The sequence below is a fragment of the Ochotona curzoniae genome, unplaced genomic scaffold (assembly GCF_017591425.1).
Source record: "Ochotona curzoniae isolate NIBS_2020 unplaced genomic scaffold, NIBS_Ocur_1.0 contig_2321, whole genome shotgun sequence".
In the NCBI taxonomy this organism is placed as follows: Eukaryota; Metazoa; Chordata; class Mammalia; order Lagomorpha; family Ochotonidae; genus Ochotona; species Ochotona curzoniae.
In genome coordinates, this window is record NW_024465421.1 from 15578431 (window position 1) to 15601670 (window position 23240).

The 23240-nt window shown below is 48.4% G+C and overlaps 1 protein-coding gene across 2 annotated transcripts in view; it reads right to left on the bottom strand.

Moving 5' to 3' along the window:
• Positions 1-18755: 18755 nt before the first annotated feature.
• SYT17 (synaptotagmin 17) overlaps positions 18756-23240 on the bottom strand; it is a 44187-nt gene continuing 39702 nt past the window's right edge. For both annotated transcript variants that reach the window (XM_040973921.1, XM_040973922.1), the window contains exon 8: positions 18756-18977. In XM_040973921.1, the coding sequence (XP_040829855.1) occupies positions 18781-18977 (197 nt within the window). In that variant the 3' untranslated portion in view covers positions 18756-18780. The remainder of the gene's footprint in view (positions 18978-23240) is intronic.

The window sequence follows — 23240 nt, forward strand, 5'->3', positions numbered from 1 at the left end:
GGAGCACCCTGAAATGGGATGCAGACTCCCAAATAGTCTCTCTCTCTCTCTCTTTAAAAAAGATTTATTTATTTTTATTGGAAAGTCAGATATACAAAAAGATATTCCGTCCACTGGTTCACTCCCCAAGTGGCCACAATGGCTGGAGCTGAGCTGATCCGAAGCCAGGAGCTCAGAGCCTCTTCTGGGTCTTCCACAAAGGTGCAGGGTCTCAAGGCTTTGGGCAGTCCCCTACTGCTTCCCTAGGCCCATAAGCAGGGAGCTGGATGAGAAGTGGAGTAACCAGGACCTGAACTGGCATCCTTATGGGACCCTGGCGCGTGCAAGGCTAGGACTTCAGCCACTAGGCTATGGTGCAGGCTCCCAAGTAGCATCTTAATAGATGTGCCAAACACCCATCCCTGATGTCTTTATTTATATATTTATATTTATGATACCTTTTACTGCCACCTGCTGGACATCACAAGAACTAGGGCCATTATGGCCTGCCATCACTTAAGGATGATGCAACCTGAGAAATGCATTGTGGGGTAGTTTCATTGCTATGCAAACATACCTGTGGCCTGTCGTTGACGGGAACATCTTGGCAAGGCACAGGTCTGCATTTATAGCTACACAGTTTGTGATGTGAATGAGGCTGCTTTCACGGAGTGGAGCTGGTGCAGGGTCCAACCTGCTCAGCTGTGAGGACCAGGCTGGATCCAGGAGGCAGAAACTCACATCATTGGATGGGAGGGACCAGCATGGGCAGGATGGTGATTCCTGTGGCCTTTGTCAAGGGATGTGGTTTGGAATGTCTTCTGGGCCCAGACAGGAACCAAACATTTCCTTGTCTTGTTATTCCTGTGTCCTAGGCTTGGGCTTCACTTCCCGGCTCCAGGCTTTGTGAGAAGTTTGCTCCGTAGAGGCACCGTGCGGTGGGTTTAGGTTCTTCCTGGGTGGTCATGGGTGACCTTGAGCACAGCTGAGAAATCCCAAGGAAAGTCAGTGTTGTGGCCATGGAGACTGGCTACCCTAGAGGGATGGGACAGAGATTGATCTGGTAGAAGCTTTAAATCTGCAGGGTCTGCAGCAGCCATGTCTGGTTGATCCCATCAAAATACATTGTAGTCAAAACTCAAAGATGAGAATGTAACACCTGTGAAAATGATCCTGCAGGAATGAAGGGAGGAGACCCTCCCAGGGGAGGAGAAGCTGGGAGCTCATTCATGATAGTTCCTTGCTGCAGCTTCAAGTGGAAGGGCCCGGGTCAGTCACGCCAAGTGGCAGGAGGAAACACAGACGTCAGCCAAGGCAAATCGATAAGCTGGTATCACCGCAGCTTCAGTTGGCAAGTCCACATTTTGCTTTCTGTCTTACTTAAGAGATTAATGCATGAGAAATTATTAGTTAATGTTTTTAGATGCACAATCTGTAAAAGCACATTTTCTCTTTAAAATTTTATTTTTATTGGGAAGGCAGACTTACAGAAGAAAAGGCGAGACAGAGATAAAGATCTTCCATCCACTGGTTCACTCCCCACGCAGCTGCAATGGCTAGAGCTGGGCCGATCTGACGCCAGGAGCCAGGAGCTTTTTCTGGGTCTCCCACATGGGTGCAGGGGTCCAAGACTTTAGTCTATCCTCTACTGCTCTCCCAGGCCATAAGCAGGGAGGTTGAAGGGAACTGGAGCAGCTGGGACATGAACCAGCACCTATATGGGATCCTGGTACTTGCAAGGCAAGGATTTAGCCACTGAACCATCAAGCCAGGCCCTAAAAGCACATTTTCAAAAAAAGATCTATTAGTTATTTGAAAGACTTAGATAAAGAGCTAATGGGAGAGATAAAGATCTTCTATCTGCTGGTTCACTCTCCAGTGTCTATAATGGCCAGAGCTGAGCCGATCTGAAGCCAAGAGCCAGGAGCTGGATTGGAAGCAGAGCACCCAGAACTTGCACTGGCACCCATACTGCATCACGACACTGCAGATGGAGGATTAGTCTACTGTACCATCGCACTGGCTAAAAAGCGCGATTTTTAACATCAATAACGAATGGGGTTGGGAACAGAGCTTGTAGAAATAGAGCTTTGGTATGTCGCTGAAGCTAAGCTGAGATAAATTCAGACTGGAGTGTTAAAACATTAGGATGTTAAAAGTAATCCCCATGGTTACCGCCAGAAAATAGCTAAGGTATATACATATGTGCACAGAAAGAAGAGAAAAGGAATTCAAATAATCAACTAAACACAAAGGAAGGCACTAATGCAGGCAGTGAGGACAGAAAGGGCATATAAAACACAAACAGCAAAATAGCGAAAGTAGGTTCTCCTTTGGCAGAAATTAAAGCGGTTTCTAAATTGTTATCTTAAAAAAATTAAAGATTCATTTATTTTTATTGGAAAATTAGATATACAAAGATGAGGAGAGACAGAGAGGAAGATCTTCCATCCGTTGATTCATTCCCCAGTGGCTACAATGGCTAGAGCTGAGCCGATCCAAAGCCAGGAGCTTCCCCCAGGTTTCCCAAGCAATTACAGTGACCCAAGGACTTGGGCCGTCGTCCCTTGCTTTCCCAGGCCATGAGCAAAGAAGTAGAGAGCTGCATCGAAATGGAGCAGCTGGGATACAAGCTGGCACTTCTATGAGACACTAGTTCTGCATCCAGAGGATTAGGTTGCTATGCTACTATGCCGGGTCCTAAGACTGACTGGTACAGGGAATTTACACGCCATGGCAGACTGTGGTACCCTTCTGTCTTTATCACTGACTGGGTTAGAGTTAGCTAGCTGTGTGATGTGTGTGCCGGCAGCTGAGGCACATCCATGGCTGTGAAGGACGAGCCTCTTCGGGCTTTGTGGGTCCTGTGCACATTGTCACTCCCATTCAATTCTACCTTCATGGTGCGAGAGCAACCACAGACAACCTAAATGACCCAGTGGGGCTGGGTTCCACGCAACGAGACTGAGTTTATGTGACGTGGACCCTTGAGTTGCATATTGTTTTTATGAATCACAATATAGTGTTTTTTTTTTAATCAATCGCCCTTGAAGCATGTAAAAATTGTCCTTAGCTGCTGCCTCCTGGAGTCCCGCTTCCGGAGGGGGCTGGACTGGGAGCCAGGCTAAGACTCCAGCCCAGGGGGCATGATATGGGATAGACACCCCAAGTCGCGTCTTCACTGCCCAACGCCCAACACTGAGTTCACCTTGACCGAGGACCGCCTTGCCTCTCTTGGTTTCCCCTCCACCCCATCAAGTGCTTTATCAAGATGCTCTGCCTTCCTAGTGTTCTGCCCTTCTAGCCTAGTGTTCCCGTGATGCTCTTTCACAGGAGAGAGGGTGGGGAACATGGGCTGGCCATGGGAGGCCTGCATGGGTGACGGGTGACGAGTTAATGGAGCTGGTTATGGATGAATCACAGCGGGGCTTACCCAGGAGGTGCCAGCTGCCAAGACCATCCCTGCTCCCCCCCTCCTCCCCGTGCAAGAGGGCAGAGCGGAGGAGGAGGTTTTGAGGGCTCCCTCAGGGCCTTCCCCATCTCTTGCAGGTGCCCACAGTCCTAGCACAGCTGGGGGCTCACCCCCTGGTGATCTGCAGTGTCATTAATGCAGATGAATGCTCCCCAGAGGCCTCAGTTGTGACAGGCTGGGGTTTGTGCTCATTGTGCAAACAACAGTGACTCCAGAGGGGGTGTGGAGCAATGTGTGGGTTCCTGCAAAGGGGAAGTTCACCATCAGGTGTGCCTGGCTGCTGGGGAAAGGGGTTTATTAAAGGATGCCTTGGCTGTGGGAGGTTGCCATTCCCCTTGCCTCAGAATAAGCGGAAAGCTTGGCACTCTGCCCGCCCTCCCCCTCCCCTGCCCTGCCCTGCAGCCAGTTCAAGAAGATGATCAAGAATGCTGCGGAAACCAAACCTCATCCTTGGAAACAACCAAGGAAAGAGCCATTCAAAGCAGAACCAGCAGCGAAAGTTACTTTTGTCAACTTCACAGAGGTGAGGATGTGGATTGACATTAACGTTTTGGGAGCGTTTTGGCAGCAGATGTGAAGGCCTTCAGACACCCATGGGCACTTGCAGCTCCCAGGGTGTACAGAAGCTGCAGTCAGGAGCCTGAGGCTGTGGGACCCCGGGATCTTCACTAGCCCCTTAACTGCAAGGTCACGTGCCCAGCTTAGTTACCTGCTTTGTCTTACATCTACACTGCCATAGTTTCATCTATTACCTGCAAAAATCCTGAAAGAACACCATGGCTACAAGACCCATTTGTCAGATGGATAAACTGAGTTTCAGAGGGCTTCAGTGGTGATGCACCACTGTGACTTAGGTGCAGAACTGCACCTGGAACTCAGCAACCCTACAAGTTATTCCCATGGGATGCTTCTCTCCTGCCTTCTTGCCTTCTCTGTCCTGTTGGTGCCACCCAGCAAGATCAGAAGTTGGCAAACCAAGACCGTGAGGTGACATTGGGACCACCTCCTGGTACTGTATGACTTGAGAGTTGAGGACCCATCTTATATGGTTGGAAAAAAAAAAGTTGAAAGAAGCCTATTTTGTGCCACATGATAATTCAAATTCAGGCATTTATATCCAGCTGTGTGGGACACCTGACCACATCTGCATTGGTTGCAGCCGCTCTCACCCCGCAATCACAGCCTTGAGCAGTGCAACAGAGGCTGTCCAGGGCAGGAAGCCCCAGAGATGGTCTGCCTGTCTGCCCTTTCTGCACAGAGAAGGTTTGCTGGGTCTGGACTTAGAAGCTGCTCCCCCAAAATCCTCTTACATTCACCAAGTGCAACCTGCTCTTCCAGCACGGAGTCCCGGTGAGTAAACAAGAACGCAAGCGCCCACAGACTGAGCTGTGTCATGGAACCTTTGTGGTGCGGTGGCTTTCACCCATCATAGGGAGGAAAGGAACAGGTTTTCAGAGGCTTTTCTTGAAGTTACATAACCAGGGCTGCTGGGGTCTACCATTCAATCCCATCTTTCTGACTCTGCATGCTGCGTTTTAACAAAGCCTCACCCCTCCCTGCGCAGAACTGCCCATGATTTTCCCAAGCATTGGATGTAGAGAGCTATCTCAGCCCAGTGAGTGATAAATGGGGCTCCTTCGACCGTGTCTGTCCCCTTGTGCTGTCCTGTGGTGTCGCTGTGGGGGTAGGGTAATTCTACAGCCTGCTGGTGACTTCACTCACTAAAGGGGCAGGCCAGGCCTGTCTCAATGTCCAGATCTGAGCTGATTTATGTGTTTCATCTTTTGTTATCAGCAGAGGCCAGGCCACTGCCGCATCTAGGGATGCAGAGTGGGTGGGGCAGGGAGGGCAGGGAAATGGTTTCCTTTCTCCCACCTTCTCCTCATCTTATTTTTTTTTTTTTATTTTTTAAATTTCATTTATTTATTTGTTTTTATTGGAAAGGTAGATATACATAGAGAAAGATTTTCTGGCCACTGGTTCACTCCCCAGGTGGCCATAACACCCAGGCATGCAAGGTGAGGACTTTAGCTACTAAGACTACTGCGCCGGGCCCCCACCTCCTCATCTTTTCCAGCCCCTTGAAGCAGAGTGGGACAGAAGAAGTGGTCCTGTTCTGGTGTGCCAGCCTCCCAGTCCCTTATCAAGGCCCAGTCCCTCTGGCTGTCAGCCAGCAAGCGGAAAGAGAAGATCCCTGACTTCTCACTTAGCATCCCCCGCTGTGGGTGGCGCAGAGGGGCCTGGCTGAGTTTCGTCTGTGACTCAGCGGTGGCTTCTGATGGGGGGCAGTTGCCCAGTAGATGATGTAGGTGCGTCTCACAGACGATGTGTCACCCAGGGGGATCCTCCCCCACTGAAGACCCCCCTGGGAGAGGAGCAAGTGTGCCTGGAGCTCTCCTGGGAGTTGATGTCTCCATCCGAGCTCTGCCCTTGACTTCACGTGGCACAACAGCTGTCTCAGAAGCCCCATATCTTTGCCTTTTTTCTTTTTAACCATAACTGTGATACCTTGAATAACTGATTGGCCTTGATTCTTCACCGCTGCCCACATCACACCCATGCTACGGCCTCAGGGTGGGAGGAGTGTTTGTGCCTATCTCTTGGTTTGGGGCATGGTCATGTGGCTGACTTGGAGGGCAAGGCTGGAGCCACGCATGCTCAGAGATGGGGTCTTGCACACAAAGATGTTACCATTCCATGGTCTCAGTGCTGTGGGGGTGGTGGGAGGAGGAAGCAGAGAACCACAATAACAGCGACCCCGTCACCTGCTGGAGCAAGTGGTGGCTGCAGCAGGTCTCATGTCTACACCGGTAGCCCTTTCTTGATGATGTTTGACAAGGTTGCTGTCTAGCCTTCCTCTCTTCCAAGGCTGATTGATTTTGTAAAAGATTTATTTGAAAGGGAGAGTGATGAACAGTAGGAGAAGGAAGGATAAGGCGGGGTGGGGTGGTGTGGGGAGAGGTGTCTTCCATCTGCCCACTCCCCAGATCGCTGTAATGGCCAGAGTTGGACCAGGCTGAAGTCAGGAGCACGAAACTCCATCTGGTCCCCCATGCGGATGACAGTGGTCCAAGCACTTCCGGGTCTCCCACATGGGTGCAGGGTCCCAAGGCTTTGTGCCATCCTCCACTGCCTTCCCAGGTCAGGGAAGGCTGGGAGCTGGATGGGAAGCAGGGCCACTGGGATTAGAACTGGCACCCATATGGGATCCTGGCACATTCAAATTGAGGAACTTTAGCCATTAGGCTATCGTGCCTGGCCCTAGTTTTAATTTTATTTTTAAAGATTTATTTCATTTATTGGAAAGGCAGAGTGTCAGAAAAAAAGGTAGCGACAGAGATATCTGATCCATCAGTTCACGTCCCAAATCACAAAAACAGCTGGGGTGGAGCCAGATGAAGGCCAGAAGCCAGGGATTCCACTGCAGCCTCCCACGTGGCTGGAAGGGGCCCAAGGATTTAAACCATCTTCAGTCAATCTCATAAGTGTGTTAGCAGGGAGCTATTTATCCAAGGCAGAGCAGCTAGGCCTCGAACCAGCACACCAGTGAGGGCCGTTGGTGAGTCCATCTCTGTCCTTCCTCTCTGGGTTGGTGCTGCCTGTTGCCACCAAACCTACAGCTGCTGTGTTGACAACCCTGAGGGAGACCAGGGTAATGTCTCCCCTCAGTGCTCTGATTGCACTGACCCTGGAGAGGTCATTTGCAGAGCTTGGAAGAACAGGGATGGGATATGAAAAGCACAGGACAAGGGCAGGTTCACTTCATCAAATCCTTCAATCACAAAAGGACAGATCCCACTGGACAAGTGACTCCTGTTATGGGCTTCTACATACCACTGAAAGATGAGCTTTAATACGGTCACAGAAGCTATTATCAAACAAGAATAATAAGCCCTAGAAGACTTAGCATGCGAGCAATAACTCATTTCGAGGCAGAGGTAGTATTGGCTGCCAATAGTGTCTTCCAAATGAGTGCTCTCCAAAAGATGACACCTTGTCCAAAACTTTCAAATATTTCCTTTTGCTCCAGGCACTGGTAGCCAATCAAAGCACATATATTTTCTCACTTCATTTGTGTGTTTCTGGATGACATTGTTGATCTAGTCCAGGTTGGCAGCACTTAAATCCCTTGCAACGTAATGCTTCAGAAAGTTGAGTGCAGAATTGTTTAACAGATACTACCGGGGATGAGAAGGAAAAGGAAGGGGGTGAAGCAAGCTTGTGTGCCCTCAGAGAGATGGCCTGGCATTGGAATTCTAAGAAAAACAGATCTCCCCGAGGGACCTAGACTTACGATGAGTGGAAATGGTACCAGTTGACATTATGGAAGTTCAAGAACTTTAGACCCATCGCCTCCCACCACTTTTGAAAGGTCAGTATGATTATTTCCATGTCCCAGCTGAGGATGCTGTCTCACTTGGTCAAGATCAGGCATCTACAAAGCAGCCGAGCCGGACTCGAACCCAGAACTGCCTGACTCCAATGGCTCCTGTCGGTATCTGTAATACCTCCAGTGGTTTTCTTCATCTGGAACATTGACTGTCCTCATTCTCTTCCTTCCCAGTCTTTCAAGATCCTGATCCAGGGCCAACGTTCCCAGGAGAACTTTCATGAATGTTCTTTAGTTAATCCTTGCTCATCTGCAGTCTAGAGTTCCTGGGTTGGGAAAGATCCTCCAGGCTGACTTATTTCCTTTCTTTTGGCCTCATCCTCTCCCATGCTGTCTCCAGGCTCTGTGCAATGTTGGCGCATGGAAGCCCATGTTCTATCTGAAATGAGAACGATGGGATTTCTGGGGACAAAATATTCTTTACTCCAATAGGTTTTGGCCTTGGACATATCCATCTGGGTAGGCAGTGATGGCCCCAAATGCCTTGCTGTCACACACAATTTTGGTGCTTCTATCTCAACTGCTCATGCATTTTGAACAGTCATCTGGTAGAGCAGCAGCCCAGTGATTTTATCATTGCTTTTGTTCAATGGCACCTGTTTGGACAAGTCTGAATATTTGGCTGCATTTCCCCCATATCTGATCAAAACAACTGGGAAACAAAAAGGCCCAAGGTGCTGCTGTACGCAATGAGAGACAGAGATCAAATGAACTCAATTCAATTCAGCTGCAACTTGGGCGAAGGATGGAAAATCTTAGAGGAGCTGAAAGTAGAAGAATCGTAAATCTCTCTCACATATACAGGTATGTCGAAAAGTGGTTTGAAAATGAATTTAAAAAAAACTTGTGTTTGGCTGTAAAAGAATTGGGAACCCACGTGTTTTCCAGGGATCTTCAGAAAGTCCATGAAAAGATATATTATGAAAAAGCTGTGCTTGGATTTCCAAAATATTTTGCCCCCGTATACATTTAGTTTTTAGGAGACAGCTCCATGGCATAGTAGGCTAATCCTCCATCTACAGCTCCGGCATCCCATATTGGTACCACTTCAAGTCTTGGCTACTCCACTTCCCATCCAGCTCTCTTCTATGGCCTGGGAAAGCAGCGGAGGACGGCTCAAGGCCTTGGACCCCTGCACCCATGTGGGAGACCCAGAAGAAGCTCCAGGCTCCCAGTTTTGGATTGGCTCAGCTCTGACTATTGTAGTCATTTAGGGAGTAAACTAGCAGATGGAAGCTCTCTCTGTGTCTTTGAGTGTTATTCTTTCTGTCTGTAATTCTGCCTTTCCAGATAAAAATTATGTAATTTTTATTTTATTCCATTTCCCACAGACATTTTGAAATCCCCTAGTACTTTAAAGCATGAAAATAAAATACATCCTATTGTGATAAATGTAATTCTGTGCTTGAGATTCAAACACATACTCACGTGCCTGCATTTCACAAAACAGCAAAAGTCATATATGCTCATCTGGGACCCTCTGGAAACTGTCTGCATTTGTGGCACCCTTTCCTCATGTTGTCACATGTGTGTGATGGCTTTAAAAATCTGTGTTTTTATATTGAGCTCCCCATACTGTTCTGATCTCCCAAATGAGTGTATGCCTCCCCCCCTTGTTATTATGTATTCTTGTAAACTTTTTTTTTTTAATTATCCCTTGAATAGGCTCCTGAGTGGCTCTCCCAGAGTTTATTTAGTCATCTCCTTATTTCTGGATAATTAGATTACTTTTAAAAAAAAAGCATTACACTAATTCTGAGATGAGTGGCTCTGTGCACAAAGCTTTTTTGGCATTTCTGATGATTTTCTGAAGACAGATTTTTTTTTAAAGGCTTTGATACAATTTGCTAAATTGTCTCCCGAAAGCCATTTAGACTCCCACGGTCACATCTGAGCACGCTCATCTCCTTCTGCCCTCGGCTGGCTCAGAGTCTTGTCACTTGCATGGCAATTTTGGCAGATTTTCTAAAGCGAGGAAGGGGATCTCATTTCGATTTGCATTTCTGAGCTCTCTGTGGAGAGTGCAAGCTCTCCACGTGCGCCCACGTGCGCGTCGGCTAGCTAGTCACTACTATTTATATCTTTGGCCCTGTTGAACTACGGCTGATCAGGATCTGTGGTGAATTCTGAAAAGGAACACAGTAAAAAAAAAAAAAAAATCTGTGTTTCAGACAATGAAATTCTGTCAAGTCTCAGCCCCTCAGAAAGCTGCCTAAGAGATGCTTTTTTGGGAAGCCACGACACAGCTGATGTACCGGGAGAGGTTAGCACATGGAGAACCGTCCTTGCCTCAGCTGGCGGGCCCATTCGGGAGGGCAGGCAGGGGTGAATGCGTTTAACATGGGGTTGCCAAGTGTGGGTTCCACCCCCAGATCTGTGCTCGGTCTGCCTGGAGATACTGGCACGCTCCCTCCCAGCTTGAGTACCAAATTAGCCAATCATTGGGGCTCCCGGGTGGTCCCCAGTGGTGCGGAACCTTGACCTTCAAGGCCAATGCAGAGGTTGGTTGGCTGTGCTCTGGGAACCATGAAATGGTGGACCGACCATACTTGCTGAGCATCATGATGTGCCAAGGTCATGTAGGGAAACAGATTTGAATGTGAAGGGTTCACCCAAATCATCCTGCAAATCAATGGTGAGACACATTAGGACCAAGGCCTCCCAGCTCCGAAGTCTTTATTCTCCAAGTCCATGTGACATGTCATTCCAGCACATCAACAGCTGTGAGAATGGCCAGCGGCCTCTACAACACTGCCTCCATAGGGTTTCTAGGCCAATTCAATGGGTCAATTACAGTCATTGGATGCTTGGCATTTATGGGATTGTACCCCAGTAATAAGATTACCAGTGATTTGCCCAGGTTTCAGGACCCTGTCTGATGGGCTTCAGGGACCTAGTGAATATACTGATATGCAAAGCCAGAAAAGTATGCATGTGTGTGTGTGTGTGTATGTGCGTGCACGCGTGTGTGTGTATGGCTAGAGGGCAAAAAAAGACACAATTGCTCCCATCAAGAGAGCTATGCAAGGTAGGCAGTTTCAAAGCCGCACTTTTCAGAGCTGGTTAGAGCCACTGGACACAACAGCTGTGTCAGTTCATCTTGGTATAGTTCAACCCTTTGAGTCAATCCTAGCCAAATGTCTTCTAACACATGTCAAGATCCAAATTGGAGCTAGCTGATGTAGAGTTTGCTCTCTTTAGCCTGTTCTGTAGAACAGCTCTGCTTAGGGAATAGAATGGGCAGGCAGGGTGGGACGGGGAGAGGGTGAGCAAGACAGAGTAACCTTGGCCTGTCCATGTCCTTCTCTGGGTCTCAGTCTCCTCTGCTGAGTGGAGAGCATGATCTAGAAGGACTTTGCCTTGAAATGGTGTTGACTGAGGAGCCTGCAGGACTTCTTTGAGTGGGGACTTCTTGGTGGGGACTTTCTGCCACTGTCACTACACCAAGACACAACTGAATCCCTCCCTTGGGTCCATGTTGAGAGTAATCACCTCCCCCTTGGCAAGGATGGAAAATAACAAGTCATTCTCACCTTCTTTCCTCTTTGTAACTGATGACATTGATGGGTAAGAACTTCTCCAAGTTTACCCAGGAGCGGATGAGGAGGAGTTTACAAGACAGACAGCATGTGCTGGGGTTAACTCACTTTCCCAATCCCATCCACCCCAACATGACTTGGTTTCCTAAATATTTATATTAGGCACAGAAGTGGAATGGCCCACCCCTCCCTTATCCAGGACTATCCCAGTGGTAAATCTATAAGTCCCACAGTCCAGGCATCCTTCAACTTTCTGAAGAATGGAATGGCTGTTTGTCCTTGGGCAGTAGGTGGTAATTTCAACCCCAGGAGACACTGAGACATTGCAGTTGTCACAGCCACAGGTGGGTGCTACTGGCACCCAGTGGGTAGAGGCCAGGGAAGGTGTTAGACATCTATAGCAAAGAGCAATATGACCCCAAGTGTCCAGGTTGAGTTAGTTACCCTACCTGGATGGAGGACGGAATCCCAAAATATAAAATGATCCCACATCCCACCAGCAAAAAACATTCAAGCATATACCCACATTTGTAGCTTATTTGTATTTTCTTTTTAAAAAACAAACCTCCTATAATGCAATTTAATTTTGTTTTGTGAAATTTTTACTTATCTGCTGATTTGAGTTGAGAGGCAGAGAAAGAGAGGAAATCAAAGGAAGAGAGTGAGCGAGCTCATAAGCGCACTCATGTACTAGTTGAATGATGCTGGGAGCTCAACCCAGGTCTGCCATGTAGGTGATGCGGAAAAAACGACTTGAGCCATCACCTGTTACCTCCTAAGGTGTGCATTAACAGAAGTTGGAAGCACAAGAACTTACACACTCAACTATGGATGTGAGTGTCCCAATTGGCGTCTTAGCCACTATGCCAAACACCTGCTCATTTACCTTTTCCTTAACAAAACTTAAACTGTAGCCCACACATCTGAGTTTGGGCCCTTTTCTGGTTTAATGAATTAAACTGTACTACTATTAGAAGCTCATGGCTTAAAATCCCAGTAAGGTTGAGTTTCCACAGATTTCACCAAAGGATGCTGTAGAAAGGGAGTTCAGTATCTCGCTCCTGCACTTGGCCCATCATCTCTGACAACAGGCCCTTTGCCTGCAATCTCCCTCTCATGAAGGTGGAACTCCTGTCAAGTCTCTACTTCAAAACAGAGTCCTGCTTGCGTTTTCAGATTTCACCTTGCTGAAAGCTGTCAGAACCAAAACAGAATCCCTCGTGTTCAGCCCCAAAAAGCTTAAACAGATCCAGGGAATACAAAGGCGGTGGGGGAGTGAGGTGTCTTACATTCACAGGCATGTTAACGGGAACTATCATGAAGAATCTTCCAGAACCATAGTCTCACACAGAGGGCAGGGCAATCGTGCACAGAAAATCCTGCCCAAGCATATCTGCTTAATCATCATCCTGCTACGAACAATTATAGCCAAGGATTCATTTTGCCTATAAAAACTTCCCCTTGCCTTCATGTCTAATGCACACATGATTTAATTTAGGCGTGTGTCTTCCCAGGGCTATGCCAGTCCCAGATAAACGTCTTCAGCTTTGGACAATCTCCCTGTTAGGAGAGTTTTGCTGCCTTCTGCCTCTGCGTAGGTGTGAAAGCCCGAGCTGTGGCTACCTCCCCAGCCCAGGGCTCAGCAGGGGACGTCCCCTGCTCTATTTCAACATCACCACCACCACCACCCCCGCCCCCGTCGCCCATTTTTTCTCTGCTACTCAGCTCTCCTTTAAAAGGAGGTCTGGACCATTTCATCAGGCATTTGTGGACATTATCTGGGGAAAATTTCCTGTCTCCAGTTCACAGATGATACGCTTCTTTTGTCTTTTCCTTTGCTTAAAAAAATGTCTAGAATAGATTTATAGAAAAGCTGCAAAGATAGCATGGCGAATCCCTGGATGCCCTTCATTTAGTGTCTTACAATGTCAACATCTTAGAAAACCAAGTGTACTATTATTATTAGGCCCAGGATTTTCCTTATCTGCTCCCAGATCCAAGCTGCCACACTCCGTCCCTGTCACTCTTCCCTAGATGTTTTAGCTGACAAGGGGCCCAGATGCCAGATTCAATTCCCGCAGTGCCAGGCGTGTGCCGAGCATTTTTCCCACGTTCCCACCTCTGTTTCACAGATACCCCAGAACGACATTGTCTTCCTGTCTTTTTCTCCAAGTGTAATTTTTTAAGTTTTTACCTACTAATCATCCCAGAGTTGTTTTTAAGTATTTTTGAACATAGAAGAAAAAGGCATCTAGGGGCAGGCATTTAACCTAACGGCTATGATTGTGGCCAAGATTCTCAGGTCCTTCATGGAGTATGTTGGTTTGATGCCAGGCTTCCTTCCAAGGCAGACATGAGGACGCAGCCAGTGATGGCTCAAACAGTATGTGTGTGTGGAGGGATCCTCTGCCGCCTGCCCGGGACACCTGGATTGATCAGCTTGACCCAGCCTCAGCTGTTACTGGCATTTAGTGAGTGAGCCAGTGAGAATGGGACTCTGCTTCTGTGGCTTTCAAATAAACTTGAAAATGGAGGGGCAGCCATCTCCTTAGGGGTGGAAGACGGGCCACTCAGCCAGGAATGTTTCTTAGAGCCTTCTGGAGCAGAACCATCAGTACCCAAAACAGCTGGGTAGGGCCGGGTAGTGGTCTGGAGCATCAGTCGAGTTCTAGGGAACGGGCTGGAGTCCTGGGGCACTTTGGGGACAATGTCTTTTCATCTACACCACAGGAGGACTCAGGGTGGCCTCAGGAAAACAGAACTGAAGCTGTTTTCTGTTAGAAACTCTAGCTGCTGTGCTCCCGGCCTACCTTTAACGTTTGCGTTTTTACACACCCAACAGAGGAGTGTACCTGGTGGCCTGTATGTCTCTTCTCCTACTTGAGGAGGAGGAGGTGCCAATTAAAACAAGTGGGTAGTTCACGACAGGGCACCTTGAGTCCTGGTTTCCATGGAAACGCAGACCTCCCTTCATCCTCCCAACAAACTCTGGTGGTGGAGATGCAGATGATGCTGACGTGTCCCTGCTGTGTGCCTGGTGACAGCAGCACCCCCCGGGCTGTGCCAGGAGTTTGATGAAGACAGCAGGCATCCTCCAGTTCAGCGTCACATCTGGCCTGCAGGAATGCTGGTGGATGGGACAGTTCGCAGTGCTGTTAGCCATACTGGCTTGGAGTTACACCTGTTGGGGGTGGGTGCCAGGCCCCTTGTGGAACCCACAGTCCTTTACTTAGGGTGTGGTATGTGCACAGAACTTACGCACACCCTCCTGCATACTTTCAGTCATCTCCAGACAATGTGCAATGCCTTAGACAACTCCAACAGCAGGTGAATAGTGGGGGAAAAGTGACAAGAAGCCAAGTCCAGCTGTGCTCAGTGCAGGTATAGCCACTTGTCAAATACCTTCACTCTGTGGTTGATCACATCAGGAGTTAACTGTCTCAGTTCTGGAAGCCGGGAGTCAGGAGTCAAGGTATAGGAAGGATTGATGGCCCTTTGCATTTTAAACATTTTTTAAAAGATTTATTTATTTTATTGGAAAGGCAGATATATATATATATATAAAGATATATATATATATATAAAGATATATATATGTATATATATAAAGATCTTCCACCCTCTGGTTCACTCCCCAAGTAGCTGTAACAACTGGAGCTGAGCCAATCCAAAGCCAGGAGCCAGGAGCCTCCTCCAGGTCTCCCACATGGGCACAGGGCTATCCTTCACTGCCTTCCTAGGCCACAATCAGGGAGCTGGATAGGAAGTGGAACAGCTGGGACATGAACTGGTGCCCATATGGGATCCCGGAACATGTGATGTGAGGATTAGCCACCAGGCTATCGTGCTGGGCCTTATTTTAAATCTTTTAAGCATCTTATTTGAGAGACAGAGTCGGTGTGTGTGTGTGTATACTCCCATCTTCTGGCTCATTCCCCACTTATCCACAGTGGTCTGGGCTGAGTCAGGACCACGGTCAGGAGCAAGGGCTCTATCCAGCTCTACTTGGGAGGCAGGAATCTCAGTGCTCGAGCCATCACCTCTGCCTCCCGAAGTCTACATTATCAGGAAGCTGGGACCAGCTTCTCTTGCTATCAGAGAAGCTTCTCTTCTCTGTCTCTTGCTATTATCAGTGAGAATGGAAGATGGTGGGGCGGCCCCACTTCCTACTCCTTGTCCTGCTGCGCTCCCTGCAGCTCAGCAAGCCCCGGGCTGAGCACGCACAGTTCACCTTATCAAACACCTGCATCTCTTTCTCTCACCCGACATTTCTCTGCTCTGTCCACATAGCAGTCCTGAGGTGTTGATTTAGTACCTCCAGCGGCAACTCTGGTTAGCACTTACACACCCCTCTCCCTATCCTTCCCCCGACTTCCCTCTCCCACCCTGAACAGTGGTAATTCTCAAGTGTGTTCTAAACGGATTCCCAGCATCATCCCATCTTGCCCGCTGTGCTAATTAGCACCATCTCCCTTTTTCCTCTCTCCCTGAATTTTTCATCCATTTGTGTTTCTGGGCTCATCTCCCAAACCAACCATCTGTGCCCAAGGCCTTGCCTCAGGGTCTGCTTTTGAGGGACTCTGGGGTGCAGAGGAGTTGGCTGGCTGGTGCAGGGCATGCAGGGCACACCTTCTGGAGTGGTGTGGCTAAGATTTGAATTATGGCATTGACCATCCCACTACCCCATCTCGAGTCATGACTTTCTCATCCACCTGTCTTCCCTCATGCTGTTTGTTCACTTGCGCTTTTATCCTCTTCTCTTCAGCCACAGTAAGGCAGTTCTTCTCTAGAGAACTTCTTCTCTCCTGAGAACCCAGCCTCATCCAATCCTGCTTCTTGCCCTTTTGACCCTCAGGTCACCTCCACTCCCTCACGGGAGGTTCTAGAGGGACCCTGAGGTTCTTCTGTGCAGTACCTAAGGTGACCAGCAGTAACAAAACTACCACAGCATGGAGCTTTTAAGTCCTGAGCACAACATGGCCAATAAGAAGCTAAATAAGTAATGAGTCTTACCCTGAACAATTGGACAACTTCACAGCGAAGAATCAGACTGGGATCATTGGCTGAAGTTTACTGCTTGAGTCAGAGAGACACAGCAAATACTCAAGCCTCCTCTGGCCAGGCTCAGTGTGCCAGAAACATGCCCCCTTGAGGCCTGGGAGTTTGACTTTCCTCTGCGACATGGCTGTGGTGAGGACAGACTGCAATATCGGTATCAGGTGCATGCATTTGGCTTAGCACAGCATGCAGCAAGTCCCCAATAGGTAGAAGCTGCTACTAGAAGAGCTAAATAAAAACACAAGCTTCTTGTGACGGGCAAGATAGAAAGGAGCTGTTCGTTCAATCTTGGAAATCACCAGGAAGTGGTGATTGAAGCCGGTCCTCAAGAGTTGAGCTGATGGGTTACTGATCCACTGATGCTCTCTGAATAGAGCAATTCCTATCCAGATGGGAGAGTGACAAAGAGCGACCCAGGGGCCTCACGCAAACCATTGGATCCAACCCTGCCTGAAGCCACAATTTTTTTTTTTTTTTTTTTTTTTTTGCTGTTGAAACTAGTTTGTATTCATCTTCTCACTTGTAAGTGAAGAGCCCTCATCTCTTTGGAGGAGTCCTCCTAGCAGCCTTAAGATTAGTACATATGTCCAGCAAGGCTAGTGCCTGACTATACACGCTGCAGCAGGCTCTGTTTCCAAGAGGTGGCTGTGCTACACAGCACCCATCTCACAAGCGTTTCCTATAACAGCTCTCCTTCCCTTACATTTCCTGTGTTCCCTTCCCTTTCTCTGAGCAGGAGTTTGTGGATACTCTGTCCAAGGTTTATACCACAAGAGATGCTACAGAATTTCTGAGGCCAGAGCATACACAGGATATGGCACCTGTCTCCCTCTTGCTCCTGGATGATGTCCGTGGAACCCTGTCGCCATGCTGTGAGGAGGCCCATGCTAGCTACCCGGAGAGAGCTCCAGCTCCCAGCTGTCAGCCAGCACCCACCACCATGCATGGGGGAAGAACCTTCCATAGGATTCCACCCCCTACTTTCCATTTGTCCATTTGAGGTCCCAGTTGGAACAGAGATGAGCCTTCCCACTGGACCTGGTCTAAATTCTTGATCAACAAGACACACAAACATAACAAACATCACTGCTTTGAGCAGTTGGGTTGGCTAATTCCTAGTAGGGGTAGCTGGCATAGCCTCTCATTCTCTGCCTCCCAGGGTCCTGAAGAAAAAGATAGTCTTGAATGCATGGCACAAATAAATAACCTTTAATTTCCTTAAATAGCCCCCCTCCCTTATGCCAGACAATACACTGTGGGGAAAGATACAGCAGCAGCAGGTGGGGCGGGGGGGAGAGTAACTACACTAATTCCTTAGCATATGAGACATGACAGCGGTACACACACCCTGAAAGTACAATTCAGGAAGGAGGTGCCCGTGGACGGCACGTTCTGCCATTGAAATCCAGGTCCTCTATGGGTCACACTCACCATGACTTGATCAAAAAGAGTTACTTTTGCTCTAGCACACCCAACTTTCGTGATGTATACACACATGACCACTTCCCAAGGGGGCGGTCTTTGACAGGAGGACACTGGGGGAAGGTTTACCAGGTGGGAGAGGCAGACAGAAGTGGAGGCAGGGTTCAGGGTGCAGGTCCTGGCCCATCCCCTGGCTCTCCAAGACACACAGGCAACACACAAGTGTGTTCCCCTGTGAGGGTAAACACATGAGCACACACACACACACACACACACACACACACACACACACACACACGAGTCCCTGGAATAAGCTAACACAGGACAGTTAAACCAAGTGGAGGGAGGTTGCTTACACTGGAATAGTTTTTGTTGCCACTGGTTTCTCCAGACAGGCTAATCTATTCATCACATCTACTAAGGAGAAGACAAAGATACTTACACCTTTGGAAAGAGGGAGTGAGTCTGAGGAGCCTCAAGTTACAGAAGCTTCCCAGGGGGTGTGTGTTTTGGGAGTGGGGAAGAAAGACTCCTACACACTGGCCAAACTCCACACATTGAGTCTCGATGGAGCTTGGCACCCTTTGGGAGACCTCTTCGCCAGCCCGAGGGTTCAAAGTGTAAAAGGTGTCGGGGGGGGGGCAGGGAGCAACACGAGAGGCACTGCCAATAAGTCCCATGGCAGAGCCTCCATCAGCTCACGATAGAGGGATGGGGCTTCTGGAAAGTTCTCAGGCCTTGCTCACTGAAGGTGGTCATTTTATGAACTACAGTTGGCATCCTCTCACTTCTGAGAAGAGTTCCAGCGTGAGTGTGAGAGTTGGCAGGTGTAGATGTAAGAGGATGTGAATTTTTTTCTTCTTCTTTCTTTTTTTTTTTTTCCCCCTTTTTCCTCACACGTGAAAGCCCTGCGGGTCACATCAGGTCACCTCCAAGGAGGCTGGAGACACGCGGTCACACTCGGCCCGGGACCGCAGACTGTGCCACTGCTCCACGGCCGTGCGGTGGGTGTTGAGCATCCGCCGCCAGTGGTTGGACTCGGAGGGGCCTGAGGAGTACTGGCCAATGACGATCCTTCCGATGAAGTCGTTGCTGCTCTTCATGTTGTGACCGAACACTGTGGAGAGGTGAGGGTGAGGCGGGGAGGGAGCCGAGAGAGGGGCAGGGACAGGAAAGCAGTGGTTAAGTCTAGATACTCCTCAGCAGCACGAGAGCCCACTGTGTAGAAGCTACTGTCTCTTCCTTTGCTGACAATGTCCCCAATGACCTCAGCTCATCTCCCACGAGCTTCTCCCCAGTAGCCATGCCAGGATTCTGGCTGCCCCTGCCCCTGGCAGCCACAGTCCCACCGCTTCCTCTTGGCATTGGCTGTTCCTTCTGTTAGAGAACTGCAGCAAGTTGCAACAGAAACTTGAAACTTAGGTCCCATTGCTTCACCACGCTGCCTACAAAGTTGCAATGATCGATGACTTTAGTAAGTGAGCAGTCCATCTAATTTAGTGAAGCAGTAAAATGGAGATCTCAATTATGCCACTGCTGATGTTAGGATGGGATAATCCTTTGCAGTCAGAGGCCAATCTGTGCCTAGGAGGTTATTAAGCAGTATCCCTAGCTGCTCTTTGTCCCCACCTGTGCTAACTCAAAAGTGGATCCATCTAATGGCCAAATGAACGGCTCCTGGAAGGCCAGTTCATCCGGATGATACCAGAAGCCTAAGCATGGGGCCAGCCACCCTTGGATAAATCCTGGCTCTGTCATTTGGGTGTTCAATGACTTCACAGTGAATGAGATCATTTTTCTGAGCCACAGCTTCTCTAGGAGCTAACAGGAACCTTGGTATATTTCACAAGTTCATGTAAGGTTTCAGTGAAAAATCATGTGGCTAAAGCTTAACAAGCTGTGCCTAGCATGTAGTAAGTGCTTAGATAAACATGGCACTTCTTAAAAAAAAAACTGTTATTGAGAGAGATTGAGGATGGAAAATGAACCCATGCACTAATTTATCCCCAGAATGCTTGCAGACCTGACGCAAGAGAACTGGAAACCTACTCTGTGTCTCCTATGTAAGTGGCAGCGACCCAGCTTACTGGCCGTCACTTACTGCCTTAGGAGGAAGCTGGCATTGGGAGCAAAGGCGGGGAGTCAGACTCCTACACTCGACGTGGGATAAGGGCATCCTAACTGGTGTCTTCACTGCTAGACCCAATGCCCACCCCTATGCTGCATTTTGAGCCTGTGTTCCTGATTGTTGAGCATTTATAAAAGAGACCTTCTGTTTCCTCTGTGGGACACAGCGGGGGCGAGTTTGCTGGAAGAAACGACTATGGCACCTTCTCCCACCCCCTTGAGGTGCTGCACGCCTCCTTGAAAGGCTTCTGTGTCAATTCCGACGCAAGCTTAACTTGTGTCTTTCAAGCCTAATGAGATGGTTAGCTTGATTTATCTTCCTGGCCAAGTTCTGCTTAATTTTTGATCTGTGTGTGGGTAGTCCAAGCGTGCCATCTCACTAATGTGGAAGCAGACGGTGTCTGTGTTATAATGAAGGGCTACAGAAGGGGAAATATCACAGATTCACTCAGCATGAGTGGAGCAAAGGCAGGCTGGACCCCGGGAGGGATGCTGATGATCAAATAAACCAGCTAAAATATGCAGTCTAAAGCAGAACTGGAATACTAACAAAACTCTGTTCTTCCCTGTGGGGCTCACATCAAGAATCCCAAATGCTAAAAACGGGAGGGAGGTGGTCACAAAACAAAATCCTACCCGGCCCTGCCTAGAAAACGAGAAGATCAAGTGCAAAGCAAGGTAAGTAAAATACTCCATCAGTTCTACCCAGAGTGTCTGGTGCTTGCCAGTGTGACAGAGAAAAATTGGACCATGTATATTTTTTGTACTTTTGGTACAGTGGGCCTCGCTGACATGAAAACATCTTACAAGAAAAAGGTTATATTAGGAATGGGATCTTTAGTAAATTGCTTATGATCTCTGATGCATTTGGAGAAAAAGTGTGTGTGTGCCCGTGTGTCATGTGTGTTTTAATAGGTAACACTCAGAATGCTTTTTCTGTATAGAGTGGAAAATGGGAGGTCTGCTTTCTCCAAACAATAAGTTACTACTCCCATTCTCTATAGACTTTCCATCTAAAACAAGATTCTATTACACAACCATTTCAGGTCTTATTAGGGCTTCTTTCTTAGGAGAAAACGACTCTAACTTCCTTTGTCTCTACAAAGTTCAAGAACAGCAGTGAAGACGGTGTGCTGAATATCTTATTGTTTGGGGTGTTGAGGTGCTTAGTTTGAGTCCTGGCTATTCTGCTTCTGATCCGGCTTCCTGCTAGTGTGCACCCTGCAAGACAGTAGATAATGGCTCAAGTGTTTGGGTCCTTGCTACCCACGTGGGAGACATGGACTGAGTTCCAAGCTCCTGGCCCTGACTGGCGTAGTCCTGATCATCTGAGGAGAGAACCAGCAGATGGAAGATCTCTCTCTGCCTTTTAAATAAAATGAAAGTTAAGTTTAAAATTTTTTTTAAAAAATGACAATGCAGAAACATCATTCCCAAATTGGCATAGGTTCCTTGAGAAAGGGGATGATAGAAACATCCCTTTGTACTCCATAATTGTGTACAATTGCAGCTTGTCAATCAAAAAGCAAAAACATTTTTAAAAATACATCTCAAGCACTCTCATGTACTTTCAGTGGAAGAGCAAGTTGGTTCTACTTTTGGAATGGTTCATAGTAGCTTTTCAAAACAAAAAGGAGTCAGTATGTGGCCTAGCAAATCAGCCTCTAGGAACTTATCTCATATAACTACACAAAGTCACAATATGAAGACACTTTTTGATAGCAGGGCATAGCAAACCAGAGCATCCAGCCAAACCTGGCTTATTGTCTGCTTTTGGTAAACAAAGTTTGATTGGAACACAGACCCATTTTTGTTGTCCCGATACTCTTGAAATAAACGTTGCTGTGGTGGTGCAAGGTCTTCTGAGTGTCCCAGTTTATGTAACTACAGGCCATGAGCCGTGTGGTCAGGCTGGGCTTGAGTGACCCAAGGGGCGCACCATCAATCCCATCAATGGTCTGGACCATTTGGCGTCAGCCAGGTAGACAGCTGCAGGTGCTTGAGGTAGAAACCCTCCACAGAAGCTGTGTGGGGCCTCCAAGGTGAGTTGAGGGGCTGGGCTGGCACCAAACAGCTCTAGCTACATATCCCATGGAGTCATTTGTGCTTTTCTGGCATTTTCAATTTTTTTATTCTTAAAAGCAATGACTTAGCTCAGGAATCACCCACTTTGCTGTAGGGGAGACAGAGGCTATTGGAGGCCAGGAGGGCCTCAGGATCTCCTGAGATTAGTATGGGGTCTGAATACAACCCTCATACCAAAATCCTAAACTGAAATTCTCACCCCCCAAATGGATGGTATTGGCAGGTGGGGCCTTCAGCAGGTGAATACCAATCAGTGCCCTGGCCTCCCGAGGAGCCAATGAGAAGAAACTGTTCACGAGGGGTGGGTTCCCACCAGGACCTGGCTTGCCCATGCCTTGGACTTCCCAGCCTCTGCACGCCCTCCCAGATGGGAAGGAGGGGCTGCCCTCGCAGCCTCTCTTCCAGGGGGTGCTAATCCTATTTCTGAAGGCTCCATCCTCACTGTCCATCTTTATCCAGTGACTCAGCTCTGACCACCAACCCATCAGAGAATAATATGCAATAGTATGCAATCTATAAAGGTTGCGGGCCACAGCCTCTCACTTGGCTAGGTCCCACTTCAGTCTACCTGCTGGTACAATCACCAACTGTAATTGTGACTGTTGCTCGCCTTCCTGCATCCTGGGAGTCCTCCTGGTGAAACACGAGGCTGAGCATGGCTCTGAGGACCTCCACACGGCAGATGTGCACTCACCAGCACGTCCTTGCCTGATGTGCCTAGCTGCTCTCATCCCATTTCCCACTCTCCGACTGCCGGTGCTGCCAGAGGACACCTTCCTAGTACTCAGACTGTATCCAAGTCATCCCCTTAGGAGGCACTGGCACTAAGACTGCACAGGACCAATTAAACAGCTTCTGGAAGCAGGTGTCTGGTGCAGGTTGGGATGCTCACATCCCTTGCAGTGCCACCTGCTTCAAGTCCTACCTACCTGTTTCTGACCAGCTTCCTGCTGGTGTGCAGGCTGCCAAAGAGCAGCTGGTGACTCAGGTAGTCGGGTCTGGGCCACCCACATGGGAGAGCTGCATGGAATTCCAGGCTCCTGGCTTTAGTCTGGTCCAGCTCTAGTTATTGCAGGCATCTGCTACAAAAACTGAATCAGCAGATGTAAAAACTCTCTGTGCCTCTCTCTGCCTTTCAACCAAAACATGAAAAGACGAGAATTGCTTT